The sequence below is a fragment of the Leucoraja erinacea genome, chromosome 21 (assembly GCF_028641065.1).
Source record: "Leucoraja erinacea ecotype New England chromosome 21, Leri_hhj_1, whole genome shotgun sequence".
In the NCBI taxonomy this organism is placed as follows: Eukaryota; Metazoa; Chordata; class Chondrichthyes; order Rajiformes; family Rajidae; genus Leucoraja; species Leucoraja erinaceus.
The window spans coordinates 12,465,041-12,487,416 of record NC_073397.1 but is presented as its reverse complement, the minus strand read 5'-3'; the positions used below and the strand labels follow the sequence as shown (position 1 = coordinate 12,487,416).

Genomic DNA, 22,376 nt, shown 5'->3' with positions numbered 1-22,376 from the left:
AGTGGTCTATATGTGTCAGATCATATTGGTTTGCATGTGTGTTTATAGTTATTTTACAGTTTTTATCCTTGTTTTCAAGTCTCTTGATGATGTCACCATTCCAATCTATGTAGCTTTCTGCAACCTTGTGAGGTATCTGGACATTTCTCATTCTTGCATCCTGACACTTATTCTAATGAACTTACCTATGCTGGCCATCACTTCAGCTGCTAAAACCTTACTAGAATTCAATCTTTAAAGCTGTCTGCCTCTCTTTCAGATGATCATTTTGAGCAGGCTTTTAATCACTTGACCTTGTGCAATGGAGTCAAATATTACTTGATAGTTCTTGTGAAACTTCATGTTTGGATTGTTTTATTAAGGATCTTGTAAAATATATTGTACTATTGTTAATCTGAATTGGAAATTTAGAATATAGATTTTGTTTAGATTTTGTTTATATTTTATTCCTTGCTGCATGTGTTTTTGTCCCCCATTTGCCTATTTTTCCATTAGAGCTGCTGCCTTACAGCACCAGTGGCCAGGCCTCAGGGAGTTTGCACATTCTCCCTGTGACCGTGTGGGTTTCCTCCTGATACTCTGGTTTCCTATGTCCCAAAATTGTGGGAAATTTAGTTTGCTGCCGCAAATTGTCCTAGGGTGTAGGTAGTGGATGCCAAAGTGGGAATAACACAGAATGGGTGAATGATGGTCGGCGTGGACTAGCAGGCCCGAATGGCCTGTTTCTATTCCGTTTCTTTCAATCATCAATCAATCATTGATTCTTAGCCAAGTCTTATTCTTTCAAGGACACCTAGGGAAGGGCAAAACCATTTTTTTGTATTAAAGATACATTTAGCTACATCTTGGAATAAGAATTTACCATTTCTACAACTTGGCTACCTTCTGATTTAAAAAACAAAACAAAACACGTTTTTCCTTCATATTGATAATGTAGTGAAGATATGTTTGGGCATTCAATGCAGTTGACCCTCAAACATGTAAACTTTCTCTGGGCCTAGTGTCAGAATGTTTCATGGTTGAATTTTAGGCATACCAACCGCATGAAATAACACCAAGCTCTAGAGTGCAGTCTTTGGCTTTGAAAATGCAGATCTTGCAGATATAAGCTTTCCATGACTGATCCTAGAACAATGGAACAGTTCAGGGTGTTACAATTTAGTGATATTCAAGTTTGGCCTCAGAAACTATTGACCAGTTAGAATTTTTCTGTTTTCCAAGAGTTCTGATAAGTTTAAAAAATAGTTTAACATTCAGTCAGTATTGTCTCTGTTCCTGCCCTATGTTGTGCTGAGCAGATTGTAAACTTATAAATCACTGGAAATATGCAGAACAATCTGCAGAAGTATATTTCCAATGTTTTAATTGGGCATTAATCTAGACTTTTTTTTCCTTTAGAGCAAGATTAATAGATTTTGCCAGTTGGTCAGATACGTATTTGGCAACAAAGTAAGCAGTTCTGCCTTCTGGCTTAAAATGAAGTTTAAGCTAGAGGGGATTGCTTTTTGATATTCAATTTTTGGATGACTGTAGGAATTCTTGTTTAAGTGGTTTATTGGTCAATAAACTAAGAGTTGGATTCTATTGTTCACCATAAGGTTTTTCAAAAGAAGTAAAAGACCAATGGGATACCTCTTGTGATAATTGGCATTTGAATTGTGCCTGTCTTTTTTTTAAAGGAAAAATAAGGAGAACAGTCAGTGATCACCAGTTCTGGCAAGATTGTCTTCAAATACTGGACTAAAGGGCCTGTCCCACTTGGCTGTCATTTACGCGACAGGCCGGTAGTGACTGACGCGCAACAGTCGTCAGATGTAATGCCCCTATAGGGTGATTTCACGAAAGGTCACTGGAGCGTAGATCCGCACCCACGTGACCGAAAATCTCAAGTGGAGGACATGCTATACATCCGGTACATGTTAGTGAATGGGAAAACATGCACTTTCCCACCCGTTAAAAACATCGAAAACGGCCAGTTTTTGAGCTGCAATTTACTGTGCCAGTCGGGGTGACCGTGAGGCACAGCTACCTAGATTTTCAGTCCAAAAAAAAGATAGAAACTAAGGTAAATTAAAGAGGGAGCTGAAGGTGCCAATCCAGCGGAAATGCTTATCGGACATTTGCCGTGGTGCCGTGGAGATTTAAAGATCCAAAATATCGGGAATTATCGCGTTTGCTCGCTGCATTTCATCAAAAGTAAGGCATTATTGACTTTTTTATCTTTATCGATGAACTGCAGCGAGCAAACGCGATAATTCCCGATATTTTGGACCTTTAAATCTCCACGGCAAATGTCCGCTGTTCACTTCCGCTGGATTGGCACCTTCAGCTCCCTCTTTAATTTACCTTAGTTTCTATCTTTTTTTGGACTGAAAATCTAGGTAGCTGTGCCTCACGGTCACCCTGACTGGCACAGTAAATTGCAGCTCAAAAACTGGCCGTTTTCGATGTTTTTATCGGGTGGGAAAGTGCGTGTTTTCCCATTCACTAAAATGTACCGGATGTATAGCATGTCCTCCACTTGAGATTTTCGGTCACGTGGGTGCGGATCTACGCTCCAGTGACCTTTCGTGAAATCACCCTATTCAAAAAAAGAGGTGAATGAAAAGTAGCAAGCTGCAGACCAAATTCATCTGTGGGAAGGAACTGCAGATGCTGGTTTAAATTGAAGATAGACACAAAATGCAGGAGTAACTCAGCGGGAACAGCAGCATCTCTGGAGAGAAGGAATGGATGATGTTTCAGTCTGAAGAAGGGTCTCGAAACGAAACGTCACCCATTTGACCTGAAACGTAACCCTGTCCCACTTGGCCGTCATTTATGTGACAGGCCGGTGGCGCGCGAAGATTTCATTCAGGACGAAATCCCGCGCGCAACTCCACACTCCTCCACGCCACTCCATGCGCCCATCCCGCGCTACCCACATGCGACCAGGTCGTGTAAATGGCGCGCAAATGATGGCCAAGTGGGACAGGCCCTTTAGAATCACACTTATTTTGCGATAGAAATATTTCTGTTTTCACTATAAGAAGAAAGATAACATTATTGTAAAATATATCACTATTGTGAAAGTGTTCCAATTCCTCTGTATAATTTGAAAAAACAATACAAAAAAAAGCAAACAGTATGACAATTCAGTCCCAGATTTCTTCTAAATAAATCTAATGCAGTAGCATTATGAAGGATAGACATTTATTATGTATTAAGTGTTAAATAATTTCATGATGGCATATGCTGTGAGGATATGTGGACCAGAGAGCCAGCACTGGATAGAATGATAAATATGGTCGAATTTGGGCACCTGAAGAAGAGGCATGAAGACAGAAGAGATGATGTGGTCAGCTATCTGAAAGTGAGCATCACAACTGTGAAGGCCTGAGATGTAGGGAAAGGTTGGGCAGGCTTGGATTATTCCTTGGAGTGCAGTGTGCTAAACGATGATTTCAGTTTAGTTTAGATATACAGCACGCAATCAGGCCTTTCAGCCCATCGAGTCCGTGCCAACCAGCGATCCCCGTACACTAACACTATCCTACACACTAGGGATGATTTACAAGCCAATTAACTTATAATCCCGCACGTTTTTGGGATGTGGGAGGAAACCAGAGCACCTGGAGAAAACCCATGTGGTCACGGGGAGAACGTACAAACATAGTACAAACAGCACCCATAGAGAAGATTGAACCCGGGTCTCTGGCGTTGTGAGGCAGCAACTTTACCGGAGCTGCCTCTAATGGAGGTGAATAAAATCATGAGGGGAATAGAAAGGATGAATACACACAGTTTTGTTTAGAGATGCAGCATGGACACAGGCCTTTGGCCCACTGAGTCCATGCCGACCATCAATCACTCGTTCACACTATTTCTATTTATCCCACTTTCTCGTCCATTCCCTCCACCTTAGGGGCAATTGTACAGTGGCCAATTAACCAAGATAGCTGCATGTCTTTGTGATTGGGGGAGGAAACCAGAGCACCCGGAGGAAACCTATGCGGTCACAGGGAGAACATGCAAACCCCACACAGAAAACATCTGAAATCAGGATCAAACCTGGGTCTATGGTGCTTTGAAACAGCAACTCCATCAGCTGCGCCAATGTGCTCTTTTTCCAAGGGCAGGGGAATCAAGAATTAGAGGGCTTAAAGTGAGAGCAAAGATTTAATAGGATCCAGAGAGTTAATGTTTTCACAGAGAATATGGAATGTGCTGCCAGATGAAGTAATTGAGGTTCACGATTCAAGATTCAATTTAATTGTTACATGTACCAATTAAGGTACAGTGAAATTTGAGTTACCATACAGCCATACTAAGTAAAAAGCAAAAATACACACAGCACATAAAATAAAGTTTAACATAAACATCCACCACAGTGGAATCAACATTCCTCACTGTGATGGAAGGCAATAAAGTTCAGTCATCTTCCTCCTTTGTTCACCCATGGTCAGGGCCTTTGAACAGGGCCGTTGCCGACGGTCCGCTGTTCAAGCCCTCTCGTCGGGATGATCGAAACTCCGTCGTAAGGAAGGATCGGAACACTATGGAGCTCCTGAGTCGGCCGTTTCTTATTGGAGACCGCTGCTTCACAGTTAAAAGTCCACAGCCCCTGCGGTCGGAGCTCCAACACTGGCGGTACTCGGCAAAAGATCCCAGGCTCTGCGATGGTAAGTCCGCGCAGCACCCGTGACTTGAAGCTCCGGGCCGGTCTCCAGGAAAGGCCGCACCACTCCACATTGTAGGCTGCAAAGGGGGGCAGAGATGCAACACGGAGAAAAATCGCATCTCAGTCGAGGTAAGTGACTGAAAAAGGTTTCCCCTGATCCTCCCCCACACCCCCCACATAAAACATACCAAGAGACATTAAAACTAACATTCAAGACACATACTTAAAATAATAAAAACAGAGAAGGGACGACAGACTGCTGGCGAGGTGGCCATTATGGGCGCCACCCGATTGTCCACAATGCAACTATGATCCAAATACAGAACCACACAGGTTATAACATCTAAAATACATTTGGACAGATACATGGATAGGAAAGGTTTAGAGGAATATATGCCATATTCAGTCAATTGGGACTTGCTTAGATGGGGCATCTTGATCGACGTGGATGTGTTGGGTTAAAGGGGTCTGTTTCTGTGCAATATGATTCTATGACAGGACAGTACAGTGGTAGAGTTGTTGCCTTACCGCGCCAGAAACCCAGGTTCGATCCTGACTATGAAGTCCTTACCGACTACCTGCAGGATGCAGGATTATATAAAGATTTATAAAATCATGAGGCAAAATGGATAGGGTGAATGCACTTAGTTTAATTTAGAGATACAGAATTACAGAAACAGGGTTTTCTTGCCCATCTATAGAGAGTGGTTTGGGACTACGAGTAAAATTATCACCCTGTTGAGGCAAAAGTAATTGGTCATTAAAAAGGATGTACACTGTGTAAAAATGTGCAGCTTTGAATCTGCTTTACAATGGCAGCAAGTAATGCATTAGCACTTACCTGCACAGTCATTATATTGAAGAAAATATTTAATTAACTGAGAAATGTATGTATGACTTGGTGGTAAGTTATAAGAATCCATCCAAAACAAAGATATTTAAACCCTTTTTAGTTTTCTCTCTTCTAACACAATGGAGCTTGCACTCGCTTACGCTACCTACATCATAGCAAATGTCTGTGGTACTATATATTGCACAGCCAATTTTCATTTTTGCTGGAAAATGTTTGCGAAACATGGGCAGGTGGGGCTGGCATTGATATGGCATCTTGTTTGGCATATGGAAGTTGGCTGAAGGGCATGGTTCCATGCTGTATGGCTATGATTATTAATTTTCTTCCTTATGCTTAAGATTTCTACTTTTGAATTTGATTTCCCAGATAGTTGAACTCAATAGCTATGGTTGATAAGATGCCATTTTAAATTGATATAACAATATTCAGTAGTCAGTTTCCTATGGTTCATTAACATGCCCTAAGGATATTTGTACATGTTTGGTACAGTACTCCGGACTAGGTCAGGGGAAACAACAAAGAATTGATTTTTATGATAGTGCATTTTACCTGGGACAGAAGGGGCAACTTAACTGAGACTCCACCAATTACGATGGAAAAAGCTGAATCTTCCTTAGGTTTCTGAAACTGTTTTCTCTTAATAGAACATGGTCATTTTGTTGCCATGAGTGAATGTTTGGTTTAATGTTTAGAGTTTATTTTTCAGATCTTGGTTCGGGAGAACGTACGGGTCTGAAAAGAAAGCAGCTTAGCCCGCAGCCATCTTCAAATGGGCATTCTCCACAAGATGAATCATTGAGTCCAATAAAAAAGAAGAAAAAACCTGGTTTAGCCAATTCGAGTAAAGAGCAGGTATAGTAACATCCGAGTGTGTCCAATTCATGCTCTGATACTTTGTAATTTTATCAAGCTGCATCACCCCATATTATTTCATGGTTATAATTTGAAATTGATTACAAAAACCAAGAAAATATAAAGAAGAATGAAAGACCATCTATGAACAACAATCCAAATTTGAAATTGAAAACATAAAAAGCTGGTAAAATAACCAGTGCAGGTCAAGCAGCATCTGTGGAAAGAGAAACTGATAATGCTTTGGGTTTTTTTGTGGTCTTCAATTCTGATCTGCAACCTAACCATGGAATCAACTGCAAAATGGTTAATAGTAGAGCATAAACCATCTCATAAACTTCCAGGACACCATTTATAATCCATAACTTCACCTGACCACAATTAAGAATCTAGATTCAGTTTAGAAATACAGCAAGGAAATAGGCCTTGCAGCTCATCCTGTCCTTACCAACAACTTGCAGGATGCTAAAGGGTGACCGTATCAAGGTTTAAACATCATGAGGCAACTGGATAGGGTCGGTGCACAGTTTAGTTTAGAGAAACCGAATGTACTCAGGCCCTTCTGCTCACCAAGTCCACCCTGACCATCAATCACCCATTCATGCCAGTTATCCCACGTTCTCATCCATTTCCTGCATGTTTGGGTAATTGTACAGAGGTCAATTAAACTACAAACCCACACGTCTTTGAGATATGGGAGGAAACACGAGCACTCGGAGAAAATCCATGAGATCACAGGGAAAATGCAAACTAAACACAAACGGCATCCAAGGCCATGTTAGAACCCTGGTTTCTGACGCTGCCAACTGCACCCCTATTCCACCCCTGTGGAGATGAGTGTGTTTTGTCAGCTTGGCTTTTAGAACTGCAAATGCCCTTCTTACAGGAACCTGTCAAGTTTCCTTCTGAAGGAGTTACTGTTACTTTAACCAATTAATATTTTGAAAATTTGTTCCTAACTCGGGTATGCTGTGCCTTTTTTTGTGGGGGGGGGGGGAAATCAGCTGCATATTCAAAGGATATATTTTAAATTTAGTTTAGTTTAGAGATGCAGTGCGGAAACAGGCCCTTCGGCCCACCGAGTCTGTGCTGATCAACGATCCCCGCACACTAATACTATCCTACACACATTCCCAGCCAATTAGCCTACAAACCTGTAAGTCTTTGGAGTGTGGGAGAAAACCGGAGCTCCCGAAGAAAACACGGGAGGTCACGGATAAAACGTGCAAACTCCGTACAGGCAGCAGCTCTACCCCTGTGCCACCTTGCCGCCCTGCTCTATATAATGCTGGTCTATATTTCTGATATAATAAAAGCTGCCCAGCTCAAGAATTATTAGTAAGTGTGGCAGTTATTGCCCAAAAGTGCAATATCTTCATTGACATTAAATGGTAAGCCGAATTTGGCTTAAAAAGATGGAGATGCCATAGTTATTTGAGCAAAGTAAGAGAACGATCAATGATTGCAGAGAATTGTCAATGTCATATTCCTGCATTAGTGAGTAACATTTTTTTCTGGTCCAAAAATGCTCAACCTCGTTTTTTTCATAATTTTCTTTTCTGTATGTTGACATGGTTACTTCATGTTTATTTTATTGAAACAAAAATAGGAAATTAGCTACTGCTAGTTTTGCAGTGCACATCAAATTGACTGCAAATGTTATTTTAATTTGATTTTATTAGATTTTACCAGTGCTAAGATCCTTTTGTAGCTAAGACCTTTGATATGTACTATATTTGAACCTCTGTGCAGCAGCAAATTGAAAAATTAGTAGATTGATATCAAAATATCAAGGATTTGGAACTTTTACGAATTGACATCTAAATCTGACAAATCTAAATTTTGTTTTAATCTGCTCATCATTTATGGATTTAGTTTGGTGTAATGCAGCTTCTAAATTATTTAAACATCTTTTAGATTTTGCAATGTTTTATTTGTGACTTGTTTGATGACAAAGTTAGATAGGTTTGTTTACCATCCTTGGAATTATTTTATCTATCTGTTCAGCTTATAAAGATGGTAGGGTAGCTTTCTCAGTATTTTCAAAACTGTACCTGTTTATCATACCCGTTTGTGTTTCTTAGACACAACACTATGCATGTGACATGTTGGAAGGTGGTCTAGTAAATTAGTTTCTTTCTAAATTGAGTCTAAAATTCAATTGATATCATCATGGTTTTTTGGTGCAGGTTAACAAAAAAGTAACATTATAATTTGAATGTATCATAATCTGATGTCCAAGCTTATTTATTGTAAGTAACATATAAGACCCCTGTTATGAAGCAGTCATACACAAGTGTCAGTTTTAAATCGAGTGCAAAGCTTCTCTAAATGTACTTAGTTATCAAGCTCTCATTTACTTTTGTTAATCTAGATATCCTATGTTATGTGGGAACATTGCTGGTATTCTTCTAACTAAACTTGGTGACAAAGGACCAATGCTCTGAGCACATTTAGCAAGATTTAGGTGGATGTGTACGCAACGTCTGGCTGTGCATCTCATTTCACAGATACTTTTCTGAAAATGGCAACTGCATTCCAATTGGAGTCTCCGTAACATGTCTATTTAACCATTGATTTTAAAACAAGGTAATACAAGACCAAGTATGGCTTTGTTGTTCCAAATCACTTCCTAATCTTTTTTAAACAAAATCACTGAAGTATAACTCTTGAAGTTTATTTGAGTATACAAGCTTATGACCATCAAGCAGATATTATATGATCTGGGTACATTGCTGTATTGATAATCCAACAATTTATCCTGCCTATATTAAATCTAAATTTTATCTGTCGCAAGTTTAATTTTACATTTACAATAGGGACGATTATCAATATTACGAGGGGTCAATGCAGTCTCGTAATGTGCAGTATATTTCTCAATCTTTCAAAAAGTGCGGTCCTGTTAATATATCACAGATATAGTGCTTATTCAAAAACAAAATGCAAGCCTTCATATAAGAATAATCTTAGCCAGGATCAATATTTATTGTTTTTGGTTCAATTTGGTCAATAAAAATTAAAAACAATGTATCTTTTTACATTTTAATTACAATTTCCCATGTACAGGAATGTTACATTCCTGTATAGTATAAAAACGTAATTAATTTCTTAATTTCTTTGTCATATAACATGCTGAAACACGCATCTTCAACTGTAAGCCAATAGCAAGATATTTACCCGTGGGGCATGCCTCTCACTCCATGTCACACTTGACAACATTTGAGAGAAACTTGGTTGGTTTTAGTTGCCGAGAAATCAGAAAGAAAATAATTCACTTGCATAATCAAAATGCATTTTATAGCCAATTATAGATTGTGGTTGGAAAATGTGCCATTCAGAACAGACATAAGGTATCAATGAGACTACTGGAAATGTACAACATTTAGTTGACAGTTAAATGTTGACCAGGGTTCTAGTGGAGCTCCTTCGTTGTATTGTAGAATCTTGCTTGAATCTGGAGGAAGGCATATCCTTAGTTTAAACTCCTATCTGAAAGTATGCAGCGCTGGCATTAAAGTACTGCTTCAGCACTGAAGTGTCATCCAAGAGCCTTTATTGAAGTAGAGTGGACTAAAGTCTTAAACCGTAGGATTATGTGAGTGTCAGCTTGGAGGTAAGGCTAATAAATCGATTGATGCCATGGCTCAGATCATTATTTTCCAATGTCAATCCCTTCTCTTTATTGGAAACCAGAGATAAAACATGCTAGTGTAGTGGTCACTATTTCTGAATATACACTTTTAAAAATGTATCCACAACTTTTCAAATATCTTGTACGCTGACATTTGGCTCTTTTTATGACAAAAAATCGATTCTGTGGTTATAGGTTGGTAAAATTGAACAGTCAGCCCATGTTGGCATCATTTTATAATCACATTTTTATGCAACTATTTTATTGACATTGATAATGATTTAATGCCGAAGAAACCTATTTCTTCTAAATGCACATGCTCATGGAACGCCTTTCTACTTTTATCCTCTGAGGTAGTTTTGTGGATAAATTGCTATTATAATGGTACTGAGAAATTATTCCCATTCCAACATTGAAATATATTATCAGTGTTTTTTGTTGCACTGATTTGTTTTTCTTTATAAATTTGTATTTGAGAATTGATGAACAGATTTGGTTCCCAGAGAGAGAGAGAATTAATAAGTGCACATGAAAAGGCAAAAACATTACAATAGCAATCTATAGAACTTACAAAAACTACGAAAACGCTAATATTTGGTCAGTGTGACCTTATCTCGTAGAATTTATGACATTTGGTGTCATTATTTTTATATTAATTCTGAAAAAAATAATACGTTGGAAGCTTGGTATTCATTGGTCAGTTAGACTATGCTGACTTCAGTAAACGTCTCCATTTTCTACAAGACACAAGTTGAGAATGCACACCATTTATGTAGAAGAAAGCTCAACAACATTGAAGAAACTCGGAACTCAGATCTAAACCAATGTGGTCCACTCTTTTGCAACTTTTAACCTTCAAATCTTCCATCACTGATGTATTGTTTCCACCTGCATCTGCGTGGATGTTATCACTGTTGCTATTTTCATTATTGCCTGGACAGCACAATTAATGTTTATTTCAACACATGGACTATAGTCATTCAAGAGGATGGTCTGCCACCACCTACCTGGACAGTTTAGGCTGGGAAATGGAAGCTGACCTTGCATGTGACACTTCCATTCATGAACAGTCATTTATCAATACAAAGTCTGCATCTTAGGCTTAAGTGAAAACAGATGATACCTTGTTACTGCCATAGTCTTGGCTACTATATGACATCATTTGTGGTGTTTACACATTGACTTCATTGATAACTGTTGATCTGGCAAAAAATTTGATTGTTGAAATTTTGTTCCAGATGCTCAAAAAACATTTAATAATAATAATAATAAATTTTATTTATGGGCGCCTTTCAAGAGTTTCAAGGACACCTTACAAAAATTTAGCAAGTAGAGGAAAAACATGTAAGCGGAATGAAATAAATAGTAGAGACATGACTAGTACACAAATTAAAGACGGAATTCAATTCAAAACACAATATTAGGCAATTAATGCACAGATGAAAAGGGAGGGGGACGTGGGGCTAAGGATAGGCAGAGGTGAAGAGATGGGTCTTGAGGCGGTACTGGAAGATGGTGAGGGACACGGAATTGCGGATCAGTTGGGGGAGGGAGTTCCAGAGCCTGGGAGCTGCCCTGGAGAAGGCTCTGTCCCCAAAACTGCGGATGTTGGACTTGTGGATGGAGAGGAGACCGGCTGATGTGGATGTGAGGGTTGGTAGGGGGAGAGGAGGTCAGTCAGATACGGGGGGGGCAAATGGTGGAGGGCTTTGTAGGTGAGGACCAGGATTTTGTAGGTGATCCGGTGGGAGATGGGAAGCCAGTGAAGTTGTTTGAGGACTGGAGTGATGTGATGCCAGGATTTGGTGTGGGTGATGAGTCTGGCGGCTGCATTCTGGACCAGTTGGAGTCGGTTGATGTAGGTGGAGCTGATGCCAAGGAGAAGTGAGTTGCAGTAGTCCAGTCGGGAGGAGATGAAGGCATGGATGAGTCTTTCAGCAGCGAGAGGTGTGAGAGAGGGTCTGATTTTGGCGATGTTGCGGAGGTGAAAGAAAGAGGTTTTAATGACATGGCGGATGTGAGGCTCAAGGGAGAGGGTGGAATCAAAGATCACGCCAAGGTTGCGGGCCTGGGAAGATGGGGAGACAGTGGTGCCGTCGATGGTGAGAGTGGGGTTATTGATTTTGCTGAGTGTGGATTTGGAGCCTATGAGGAGGAATTCTGTTTTATCACTGTTGAGTTTGAGGAAGTTATGTTGCATCCAGGTTTTTATAGCTGACAAACAGGAGTTGATATGGGAGAGGGGGGGGGGGGATTTGGTGCCGAGGTAGATCTGGGTGTCATCGGCGTAACAGTGGAAGTCCAGGTTGAAGTGGCGGAGTATCTGACCATTTGAGATGGCAACCAATTTTGCTTACCAATGCATGGATAATTGATCATCAGATCAATAGGATCCAGAATGATCTTAAGACACGGGGTCTTCTGCTGCACCACATTTTATCTTAAACCTAACATAAACAGTAAATATGTAGGTCTAGGTTTATTGTCACATGCACCAAGGCATAGTGTAAAGCTTTATTTTGCATGGTATCCAGTCAGATTAGATGATACTCTACATAAATACTATCAAACTCAAGTACAATATGTAGAGCATGGGGGATGATACAGAGTGCAGAATATAGTTCTCACCATTGCAGTGCACCAGTTCCACAGACAAAGTCCAATATCCCAATGAGGTCAAAGTGAATTGGACAGTGACCAAGCTCTGTGTGGAGTATACGGTTATAATGAAAGTATCATTAAGTGTTGCATAATTCCAGAAATATGTACAATATTAAAGTTCATTCTTTTCAGTAAAAGTAGTTTGACTTTTAAGCATATTTAAGTATACCTTGATGATAAATTTGGCCAATAGAAAATCTGTGAAAAACTTGGATGAGGAAAGATTGTATTTAAATCTTTGGATTTATAGAATTGGAAACTGCTGCTACTTTCTTATGGTACTAGTGGAGCATGCATAAGATGGACCGGTATAAAACCAAGCCATTTCAGTTCTTACTGATCAAAGTTGCTAATGGGTAAAATTGTTGTGCATGTTTTAGACCGCTGCTTTATATTGTTCCAATAAGCTCTCAGTTGATACATTTGCATGGCATGTTTGTTGACTATACTGTTTTGATACTTTTGGCTAGTTTTGTTTCATTTAGGAAATTTGATGGCTGAAATTTTTTTAATTTAGTTTAATATGTGCAGTTGGTTCTGTTAATAATATACTTGCATAATGTAAATTGATGAATTATAATACGAATTATGAATTGGGGAACACTACTTGTATAAAGAGGTCAGAATTGGTTAGTACATGATTTTGATCAGGAACTAGAGAACCAATTGAAAGTTACTTTGGAAACTAACAAGCAGAGAAATAAGCTATTTTGGGAACAAAGGTCTGGAGGGGAAAACACTTTCCATACTTCCTGTCTGTATGTTCATTGCCTTGTTAGAACATGGCTGCTATTTAATCTGCGGGTGGCCATTGAAATTGACAAGCAATAACTTCTACTGATACTCATGCAAATGAATTTTATTTATCAATGTAAAATGCAGCCTTTAGTATTTTCAGCTTGCAGTAATAAAAATAAATGCAGCTATTAAAAATATCTTTTAATTTTGAAAATCCTGTGGGAAGGGGAATAACTTTATTATTGGGTCTGAAACTCTAGCTCCTAACCCATTTTCCACACATGTTTTTATAACACAATTTTCCGTAATGCGAGGTTTCTTTGTGACACAACCTTCATGTTATAACAGAGCTAGCTACCTGTACACTGTAACCATGTGATCTGAGCAATTTTGCATGATATTTTGCCTCACTGAGATGGATTACTTTGAGCATCAACCAAAACCCGTGTGGTTTTCTTAATAACCCTCTTGATTCAACAGCAGCATGTTCTATCGTGCCATTTAAACCTGCACCTAATGGTGAAACAGTGACAAAAGTACACTTATATTGTTTAGCAAATCAAACTAATCACGTAGTGATATGTGGTGCGATGCATCATCCATTGGTGACTGTAGAATCTTAATATTTTCATCTTCAATAAGAGGATGGACATAAATTCCGTCATTTCATCTATGCATCATCGGGGGAAGTATATTTTTGTCTCTGATTTTAAAATTGGACACTTGTTCCCTGGAACCTCTTGGCTGGATTACATTTTAGTTAGACTGTTTAAAATTCTCTATTTTTCTTAATCTTTTTTCCCCTCATAGTATTCAGATTTTTCAATTTTAGTATGAAGCTTTTATTCATCAGTATTTAAAAAGAAAATGGTATGAAGCATTAAGTTAAGATAATTCTCATTCTACCTAGACATTTCCATAGGTGACACCATCTTACTGCATCCATTGTTCTGTGTTGTCTCAAAGAGAAATGGTTAATCCAGGCAATTTCAATGTAAAATTATAAGCAGTTAGACACAAATTACTGGAGCAACTCAGTGGGTGAGGCAGTATCTCTGGAGAAAAGGAATAGGTGATGTATTGTGTCGAGACCCTTCTTCAGACTGAGTCAGTGGAGTCAGGGTATAAGTCTTCATTGCTGGAAATATCTAAATGACATTTTGTTGGCATAGAAGACATTTTGAACACAATTTAAGTTTTGGAGGGTCTATCCCAATTTTCAAATATTTTGTCCCTTTCTTTCAGCTTTGCTTGAATTTTGTTTCTCTAGTGTGGTGTCTATTAGGTTTCTAGTATTATCTCTCTGCCATGGTCCAACTTTTATGTTTAGACATTTTTTTAGATCCTTTTTAAAGTGTTCTCAGGAATTGAGACTGAAATATATTACACTTTATAAATTCGAAAAGGGGCTTAACAAGTAATTTAACAGGCTCCCCTTTCCTCCTAACATGTGTGCTAAAATTTGTTGGACTGACTAGTCACTAATAGTTTATCATTAGCTGGTTTAGATTGAGCATCATTAATTATTCTGCATGGTCTTTTTTTAGTTAGTTTAGTCTGAGCATCATTAATATTTCTGCATAAGTAAAGAGCTTCAGAAAGCTTTGGATTATTGCACAGTCATCTCCTATCTTATAACTGTATGTAATTTGAAGGAACCGTGCTTTCTAATTTGGCCAGCCTGTTACATTTGTAAGTTTTAGAGAATTGTCCATCAACTTGTTCTTGGGATTAACTCTGTATTTTGATTTGCAACAAACAGAGTGCTATTTAATATAAGATGCTTATTTATCAGCAATTGATCGTATGTGTTGAGAAATGGAGTGGACCTTGATCTTGGTGCCTTCCTGTCTCCTAACTTAATTTAGTGTTGTTGATCAAATGCAGTAGATAATTAAAATCCTCAGGTTTGATGTTACATTAAATTATTACTGTCTTTCGTAGAAGGTTGACAGAAAGACTAAGCTGGCTCAAGTTTGACTAATTAATGAACATGTTGAGCTTTAGCAGATCCAGCAACATCAAGTGTCACAATGTGATCTTTATCTGGATCATGTAGTCTCTTCATCTGTCTTGAGTTGCTTTTGCTCGCCATTTAGCACCGTTATACAAATTTACTGCATACATTGATTGCATTTTTTAATCTAACATGGACAGGCTACTTTCTTTTCAGCATGATGTGTGTTCACAGTATATTAGAGCCCATTTGAGATGTTCTCCAACATTTCTTGGACATTGCCTTTCTTTCCTTGAGTGTTGCTCTCACTTAGGTCAACTATCATTTTTTGTTGTTCTTTTACCTTGCCACAAATTCATCCCATTTCTCTTCCAGTGACTCTTGTGTGTGTCCCTGATTACCTGCCTCTGATTAGATGGTTGTCTGTACAAAAACATATATGTTCTAAATATGTAGTGGAGCCAAACTACATTCAAGACTTGTTCCATCAAGGCTGTATTTCTAACAATAAAGTAGGGGGGTTAATTAGTTGCTCCAACACATGGTTTTAGCTTGCAATTAGTAACAGCAATGATCTTTATACTTTATTTTCAAATTAACAATTTTGGATAAATGCTCTGTGGACTCCAAGAGGTTTCAGTCTTGGTTCTGTGCTTCTGCCTCGGGAGTAGGATTGAAGTTGGAATTTCTAACAATGCTGAATGCTGGCATTTAAGGATTCAAATTGGAGAGAGCCCTATTAGAAAATGAAAGGATTCTAATGTAAAGTTAACTTTCACGCACAGCACCAGCCCAACTAAAAATATCAGAAAGTAGAACGTCAGTCGGAAGATAGTGGTCGTAGAGTACGAGGGTGCCCCTCTGCCATTATAGATGCTCTCACTGGGGTCTCCTCAATATCCCACAGCTCCGCTCTTGCTCACCCTCCCCCCATTCATAACAAGGACAGAGTCCCCTTGTCCTCACCTCTCCCCCCCCTTCCATCAGCCGTCGCATACAGCATATAATCCTCCCACATTTTCGACACCTCCAACGGGATCCCATTACTGGCTGCTTTTCCCATCTCCACACCTTTCTACTTTCCGCAGAGACCGTTCCCTCCGCAACTCCGTGGCCAACTCATCCCTAAACTAACCCCTCCACAGGTACTTTCCCCTGCAACCGCAGAAGATGCAACACCTGTCCCTTTACCTCCCCCCTCGATTCCGTCCAAGGACCCTAACAGTCTTTTCAGGTGAGGCAGAGATTCACTTGCACCTCATCTGCTGTATCCACTGTTCCAGGTGTCAACTCCAATACATTGGCGAGACCAAACGCAGGCTCAGTGATCATTTCACTGAACACCTTCACTCAGTCCGCCTGAACCCACCTGATCTCCTGGTTGCTCAACACTTTTAACTCCCCCTCTCATTCCCACACTGACCTATTTGTCCTAGGCCTCCTCCATTGTCAGAGTGAGGCCCAGCACAAATTGGAGGAACAGCACCTCGTATTTTGGTTGGGTAGCTTACACCCCAGCGGTATGAACATTGACTTCTCTAACTTCAAGTAGCCCTTGCTTTCCCTCTCTCTCCACCCCCTCCCCCCCCCCAGTTCTCCCCCCAGTCTTACTGTCTCTGACTACATTTTATCTCTGTACCACCGACTCCCCTGACATCAGTCTGAAGAAGGATCTCGACCCGAAACGTCACCCATTCCTTCTCTGCAGAGGCGCTGCCTGTCCCGCTGAGTTATTCCAGCATTTTGTGTCTACAGTTAGAAGATAGTGACTGAAGCAGCAATAGGAGATACATTCTGGGGAAAATAAAGACAAGAAGATTTTACAATGAGCATGTTGATCAAAAAGAGGAGATACTCGAAGACTGCACCATATTGGAAGAAATCAGGAAAACAGGAAAATTGCAAAAAGAAGGATTAAGAGTGGATTATCTTGTGGCATAAGAAAAAAAAACATTATACATAGTGGTGGTTCAGATTTGAAGTGGGTAATGGAAATGGATTCAGTAATGCTTCTTAAGAGGAATTGATAATAATTGAAGTGAAATATTTGCAAGCGAGGCAGAGCTTTGAGGCCACATGGATGTGTCTAAGTGAGAACGTGCAATCTTGATGGGCTGGTTGACCTCTTCTTGTGCTGCATTTTCCCATGATTTGTAAATAAAAACCCAAATGCTGGTATAACGTGGAGAAATGTGAAACTTTGGTGGCAAAATCAGGAAGGCAGATTTTGATCTGAATGGTGTCAGATTAGGAAATGGGGAGGTGCAACGAGACCTGGGTGTGTTCGTACATCAGTCACTGAAAGTAAGCATGCAGGTACAGCAGGCACTGAAGAAAGCTAATGGCATGTTGGCCTTCATTTCGAGAGGATTTGAGTTTAGGAGCAAGGAGATCCTATTGTAAATGTACAGGGCCCTGGTGAGACCGCACTTGGAGTATTGTGTGCAATTTTGATCTCCTAATTTGAGGAAGGACATTATTGCTATTGAGGGAGTGCAGTGTAGATTCATGAGGTTAATTCCCAGGATGGTGGAGCTGACATATAATGAAATAATGGGTCGATTGGGCTTGTATTCACTGGAATTTAGAAGGATGAGAGGAGATCTCATAGAAACATAAAATTTGTAAAGGATTGGACAGGCTGGATGCAGGAAAATGTTTCTGAAGTTGGGGAGTCCAGAACCAGGGGTCACAGTTTCTGAGCTGAGGAAAAACTTCTTCGCCCAGAGAGTTGTGAATCTGTGGAATTATCTGCCACAGAAGGCAGTGGAGGCCAATTCACTGGATGTATTCAAGAGAGAGTTAGATTTAGCTCTTAGGGCTATAGGAATCAAGGGGTATGGGGAAAAAATAGGAACGGGGTACTGATTTTAGATGAACAGCCTTGCTCTTATTGAATGGCGGTGCTGGCTCGAAGGGCCGAATGGCCTACTCCTGCACCTATTTTTCTATGTTTCTATGCTACATATATCTTTGCCTAATCTGTATGTTTTTTAATGATTTGTGGTAGCATTATTCAACAAAAAAAAATTATCCCTGAAGGTTTTTCCAATTAATTGCTTAGTAACTTTTCATACTTGGTGAATGATGTATTTTTAGTAATAAATTCATGAAATTGCATAGTGGTTATATTTCCAGAATATATTTTTTTACTGCATTCCTGAATGTTTTACTTGGCAATAAGCAGAATACAGCTAACAACAGTGTGGGGTTTGTATGTTTGGCATTTATAGTGCAGATGAAAGTGTAGGGAATATTTTACTTGTAATTCACCATTGCATATCCCTGCGGGTTCTTATTCAAAAGGTGAGGAAGATGGAGGATGAGCATACTAATTCAGATGAGTTGGCATCAAAATGATAAAAGCCAGTGATTTACCTTTTTGACTGATCTATTTTGAGCTCTGTCCGATCTCAAATCAATGAAAATAGAACTTCCAGGAAAGAGTGGGGAATTTCCTGGGTTTGTTAATGAATACAAAATTATATAAATGTGACATTAATGATTAAAAGAGCAGCTAAATGCCTTGAGTCTCAAGTAAATAGCATGCATTTTCCCCGTATGTTACAGATTATGTTTTTTTTATTTTATACAGACCTTTATCCATCCAGAGAATTTGTAACATATTAAAGAAAGAAGAAAGATTTTAGTTTTCATGACCTCCAGACTCGCCAGTATATTTTAGCCAGTGAAGTACATGCTAAGCAGTCGGTTTGTGCATGTGCAAATTTGAAATAAGCGCTGATATTATTTGATTTGGATGCTGGGTGATCAACAAATGTTGTGTTAGCGGGCGGTGGGTACGTGCTCATATAGGCTATAGCTATTACTCAACTTTCTCAGATTCCTCAACTTTATAAGAAACCCATGCCACCCTGGCTACACTTTCATTTCACTCCTGCCATTGGGAAGAAGGCATAGGAGCCTGAAAACTGTATGATCCAGGTTCAGGAGCAGCTTCTTCCTCACAACCATCAGGCTATTAAACACTATAATTTCCAAATAAGCTCGGAACTACATAGATTTGGGGAGATTGTTTTTGTCTTTGCACTATTATTATATGGATGTATGGATATATATATATATATATATATATATATATACCTGTTGTGCTGCTGCAGGTAAGAATTTCATTGTTCTGTTTCTAGACATATGACAATAAAACACTTTAGACTCTTGATCTTCTTCAGACTGAAGAAATGTCCCAAACTGAAACATGACGTATTCATGTTCTCAAGAATTGCTGCCTTACCCACTGAGTAACTCCAGCACTTTGTGTCTTTTTTTTCCCCACGATGGAATGAGCGGCATGGGCAGGTAGTTGAGGCAGGGACAATCACAACGTTTAAGAAACTAGTTAGACAGGTACATGGATGGGACAGGTTTGAAGGGGTTTGGGCCAAACACAGGCAGGTGGGACTAGTGTCGCTGGGACATGTTGGCTGGTGTGGGCAAGTTGGGCTGAAGTGGCTGTTTCCACACCTATGACTTACATGGGCAAGAAGTGGAACTACTCCAGCTTACCAGTTATCTTTCCAACATGCTTGGAAAGAGTGAGAAAGGCACTGACTCCTGGTTGCTAAATTTATTCATTCTATTTACTGCAACCTTTAAGATTTAAAAAAATGAATTAACTGTGACTGGTGTCCAAATGCAATCATAAAAATAAAAGTGAAGGCATAAAGACAATGGAAGAGACAAATACACACTGTGAGCGAAGGTGACTAAACATACAAACATGACAGAATTAAATGGAGGCCAAAGGAACAGCAGATGCTGATTTACCAAAAATATATATCAAAGTTCTAGAGATACTCAGTGGGTCAGGCAGCATCTCTGGAGAACATGGATCGGTGGAGTTTCAGGTCAGATCCTTTTCCACCCCCATATTTGAAACGTCCTCCAGAGATGCTGCCTGACCTGCTGAGTTACTCCAGTACTTTGCTTTTTTTTGACAGAATTAAACATCAGATTCATTCATAAACAGGTTTCAGCCACTGGCATCTTATTGGATGATCTATTTTGAAATACATTTTCAGATTACAACTAATTACAAATTTGCGATGACTGACAAAAGTCATTAAAAAATACAAATTGGTTGGTTTAGGGATTGTTTAAAATACATAGATGTGAATAAAGTTATAGAACAGTTCAGAGTTCCAAAGGGAAGTTATCCTTTTTAATAGCAACATGTTAAGTTTTGTGCTGGAAAGTTTTACAGTACTTAATTTACCCAAGTCAGCCACAACACAGACTCTGTAATTAAAATCTGGGTCCTTTGTTTTCAGTGATCTGGAGCAAAGCATCAGGGAGTTGGAAGTATTGGAGTATTAAAGCAGCTGAATGGAGACACAAGAAACTGCAGATGCTGGAATCTTGAGCAAAACACAAAATGCTGGTGTTACTCAACAGGTCAGGCAGCATGTGTGGAAGGAATGTATAAGCAACATCTTCAGACCACATAGGCATCTTTTTGGGTTAGGACCCTTCTTCCGATTCCAATTTGAAGAATCGTTCCAACTCAACATGTCACCTATCCATTCCCTCTTAAGATGCTGCCTGAACAACTCCGGCACATTGTGTTGTGATTAAAGCAGCTCAAGTCAGCACTGGCCAAGTATATTCATGGATTTTAGTTCTTTGAGATGTAGGTACATCATTCTTTGATGAATCAGACACCTATCACTCTTGTTAAGGCACATAAAGAATGCTTCAGTATTCAGTTCCAATTTCTTTACCCATTGGGAAAGAGCCTAAAACATCATGTCATACTTTGTCAAAAAGTACCCTTTCTTCATTTCATTCTTTCTTCCACAATGTAGCCAGGTGTACCACCAACACATCTCCTGCCTCCTCCTGAATCTCAACACAATCCGAATGATAACCAACAACAGTTTGGTTTTCCCTGTTCATCGACCTACCCTGCCAACAAGCTCAACACACTTGCCTCCACCTTATAGCTTAATTTCAGGCCATCAAGTGGACCAAGCCATCCGCAATCTCATTGTCCTACTTGACCCAAAATGGAACTTCCAATCTCATCACAAAACCTACCTTTAGTTCAGTAAAGTGATCAAAGGGGCTACTTTCAAGGTCATAAAGAAACACTTGCCAAAACTCACTTGGGGCTCCATCATGATCATTCAACCCTAGCCTTGCTCCAAATACGGAGATTTCCAGAACTGATCCAATAGTGTCTGCTTTGACATAGGAAACAGGACCCCCCCCCAAAAAAAAAATGATAGTTCATAGGCGGAAGATGAGAGGGAGAAGATTTTAAATGGACCCAAGGAACAACAACTTCTCGGAGAGCCATGGAATAAACTGCCATAGAAAGTGGTTGAGGCAGGTTGAGTGGTTGAGGTCCAATAATAACTTTTTTAATGCATTTGGGCAGATTCATGGACAGGAAAGGTTTAGAGGGATATAGGTCAATTGAGAGAAAATAGTACTTGCTTAGATGGGCATCTTGGTCAGCATTGACATTGGGCTGATGAGCCTGGTTTTGTGCTGTGATACTCTGTCTCTATAAAGACAGCATTTACCCAAACATGGCATCAAAAGTGTTCCGGTAAATCCAAAGTCAACTTGAAGCAAGGGTAATAAAACGCTCCACTATTTAGATTCCTGTCAAGTACAAAAGCAAATGGCAGTGTTTATCATAGATTAATTGGTACAATTCTTGAATATCTGTAGTTGCTCCTTGAGGCGGTGTCTCAAGTCAGCCATCTTTAATTGTTTCAACAATGATACTTGTGTCAAGGGGTTGGAAGCAAAGGTAGTTGCTCGTGAATCAGAAGGAGTGCATTCTACAACATTTATACAACATGTGGTTCAGTCATGATGAAGACTATTATATTGGCACATTGGTAGGCAGTCAGAACCTTTTTCCCAGGATGGAAAAATCAAATGCTAGAGGGCAGAGCTATAAGGTAATGGGGCAAAGTTTAAAAGGAGATGTGCGGGGCAAATTTTTATTTTACACAGAGGGTGGCGAGTGCCTGGAAGGCTTCACCAGGGTTGG

At 39.5% G+C, this 22,376-nt stretch overlaps 1 protein-coding gene across 12 annotated transcripts in view; it reads left to right on the top strand.

Moving 5' to 3' along the window:
* zmynd8 (zinc finger, MYND-type containing 8) overlaps nucleotides 1-22,376 on the top strand; it is an 80,060-nt gene that overhangs the window by 14,022 nt on the left and 43,662 nt on the right. For all 12 annotated transcript variants that reach the window (XR_008725162.1, XM_055652156.1, XM_055652161.1 and 9 more), the window contains exon 3: nucleotides 6,220-6,365. Coding sequence is in view for 11 of the 12 variants with exons in the window: in XM_055652156.1 (XP_055508131.1) it covers nucleotides 6,220-6,365 (146 nt within the window). In the remaining variant the exon portion in view is untranslated. The remainder of the gene's footprint in view (nucleotides 1-6,219; nucleotides 6,366-22,376) is intronic.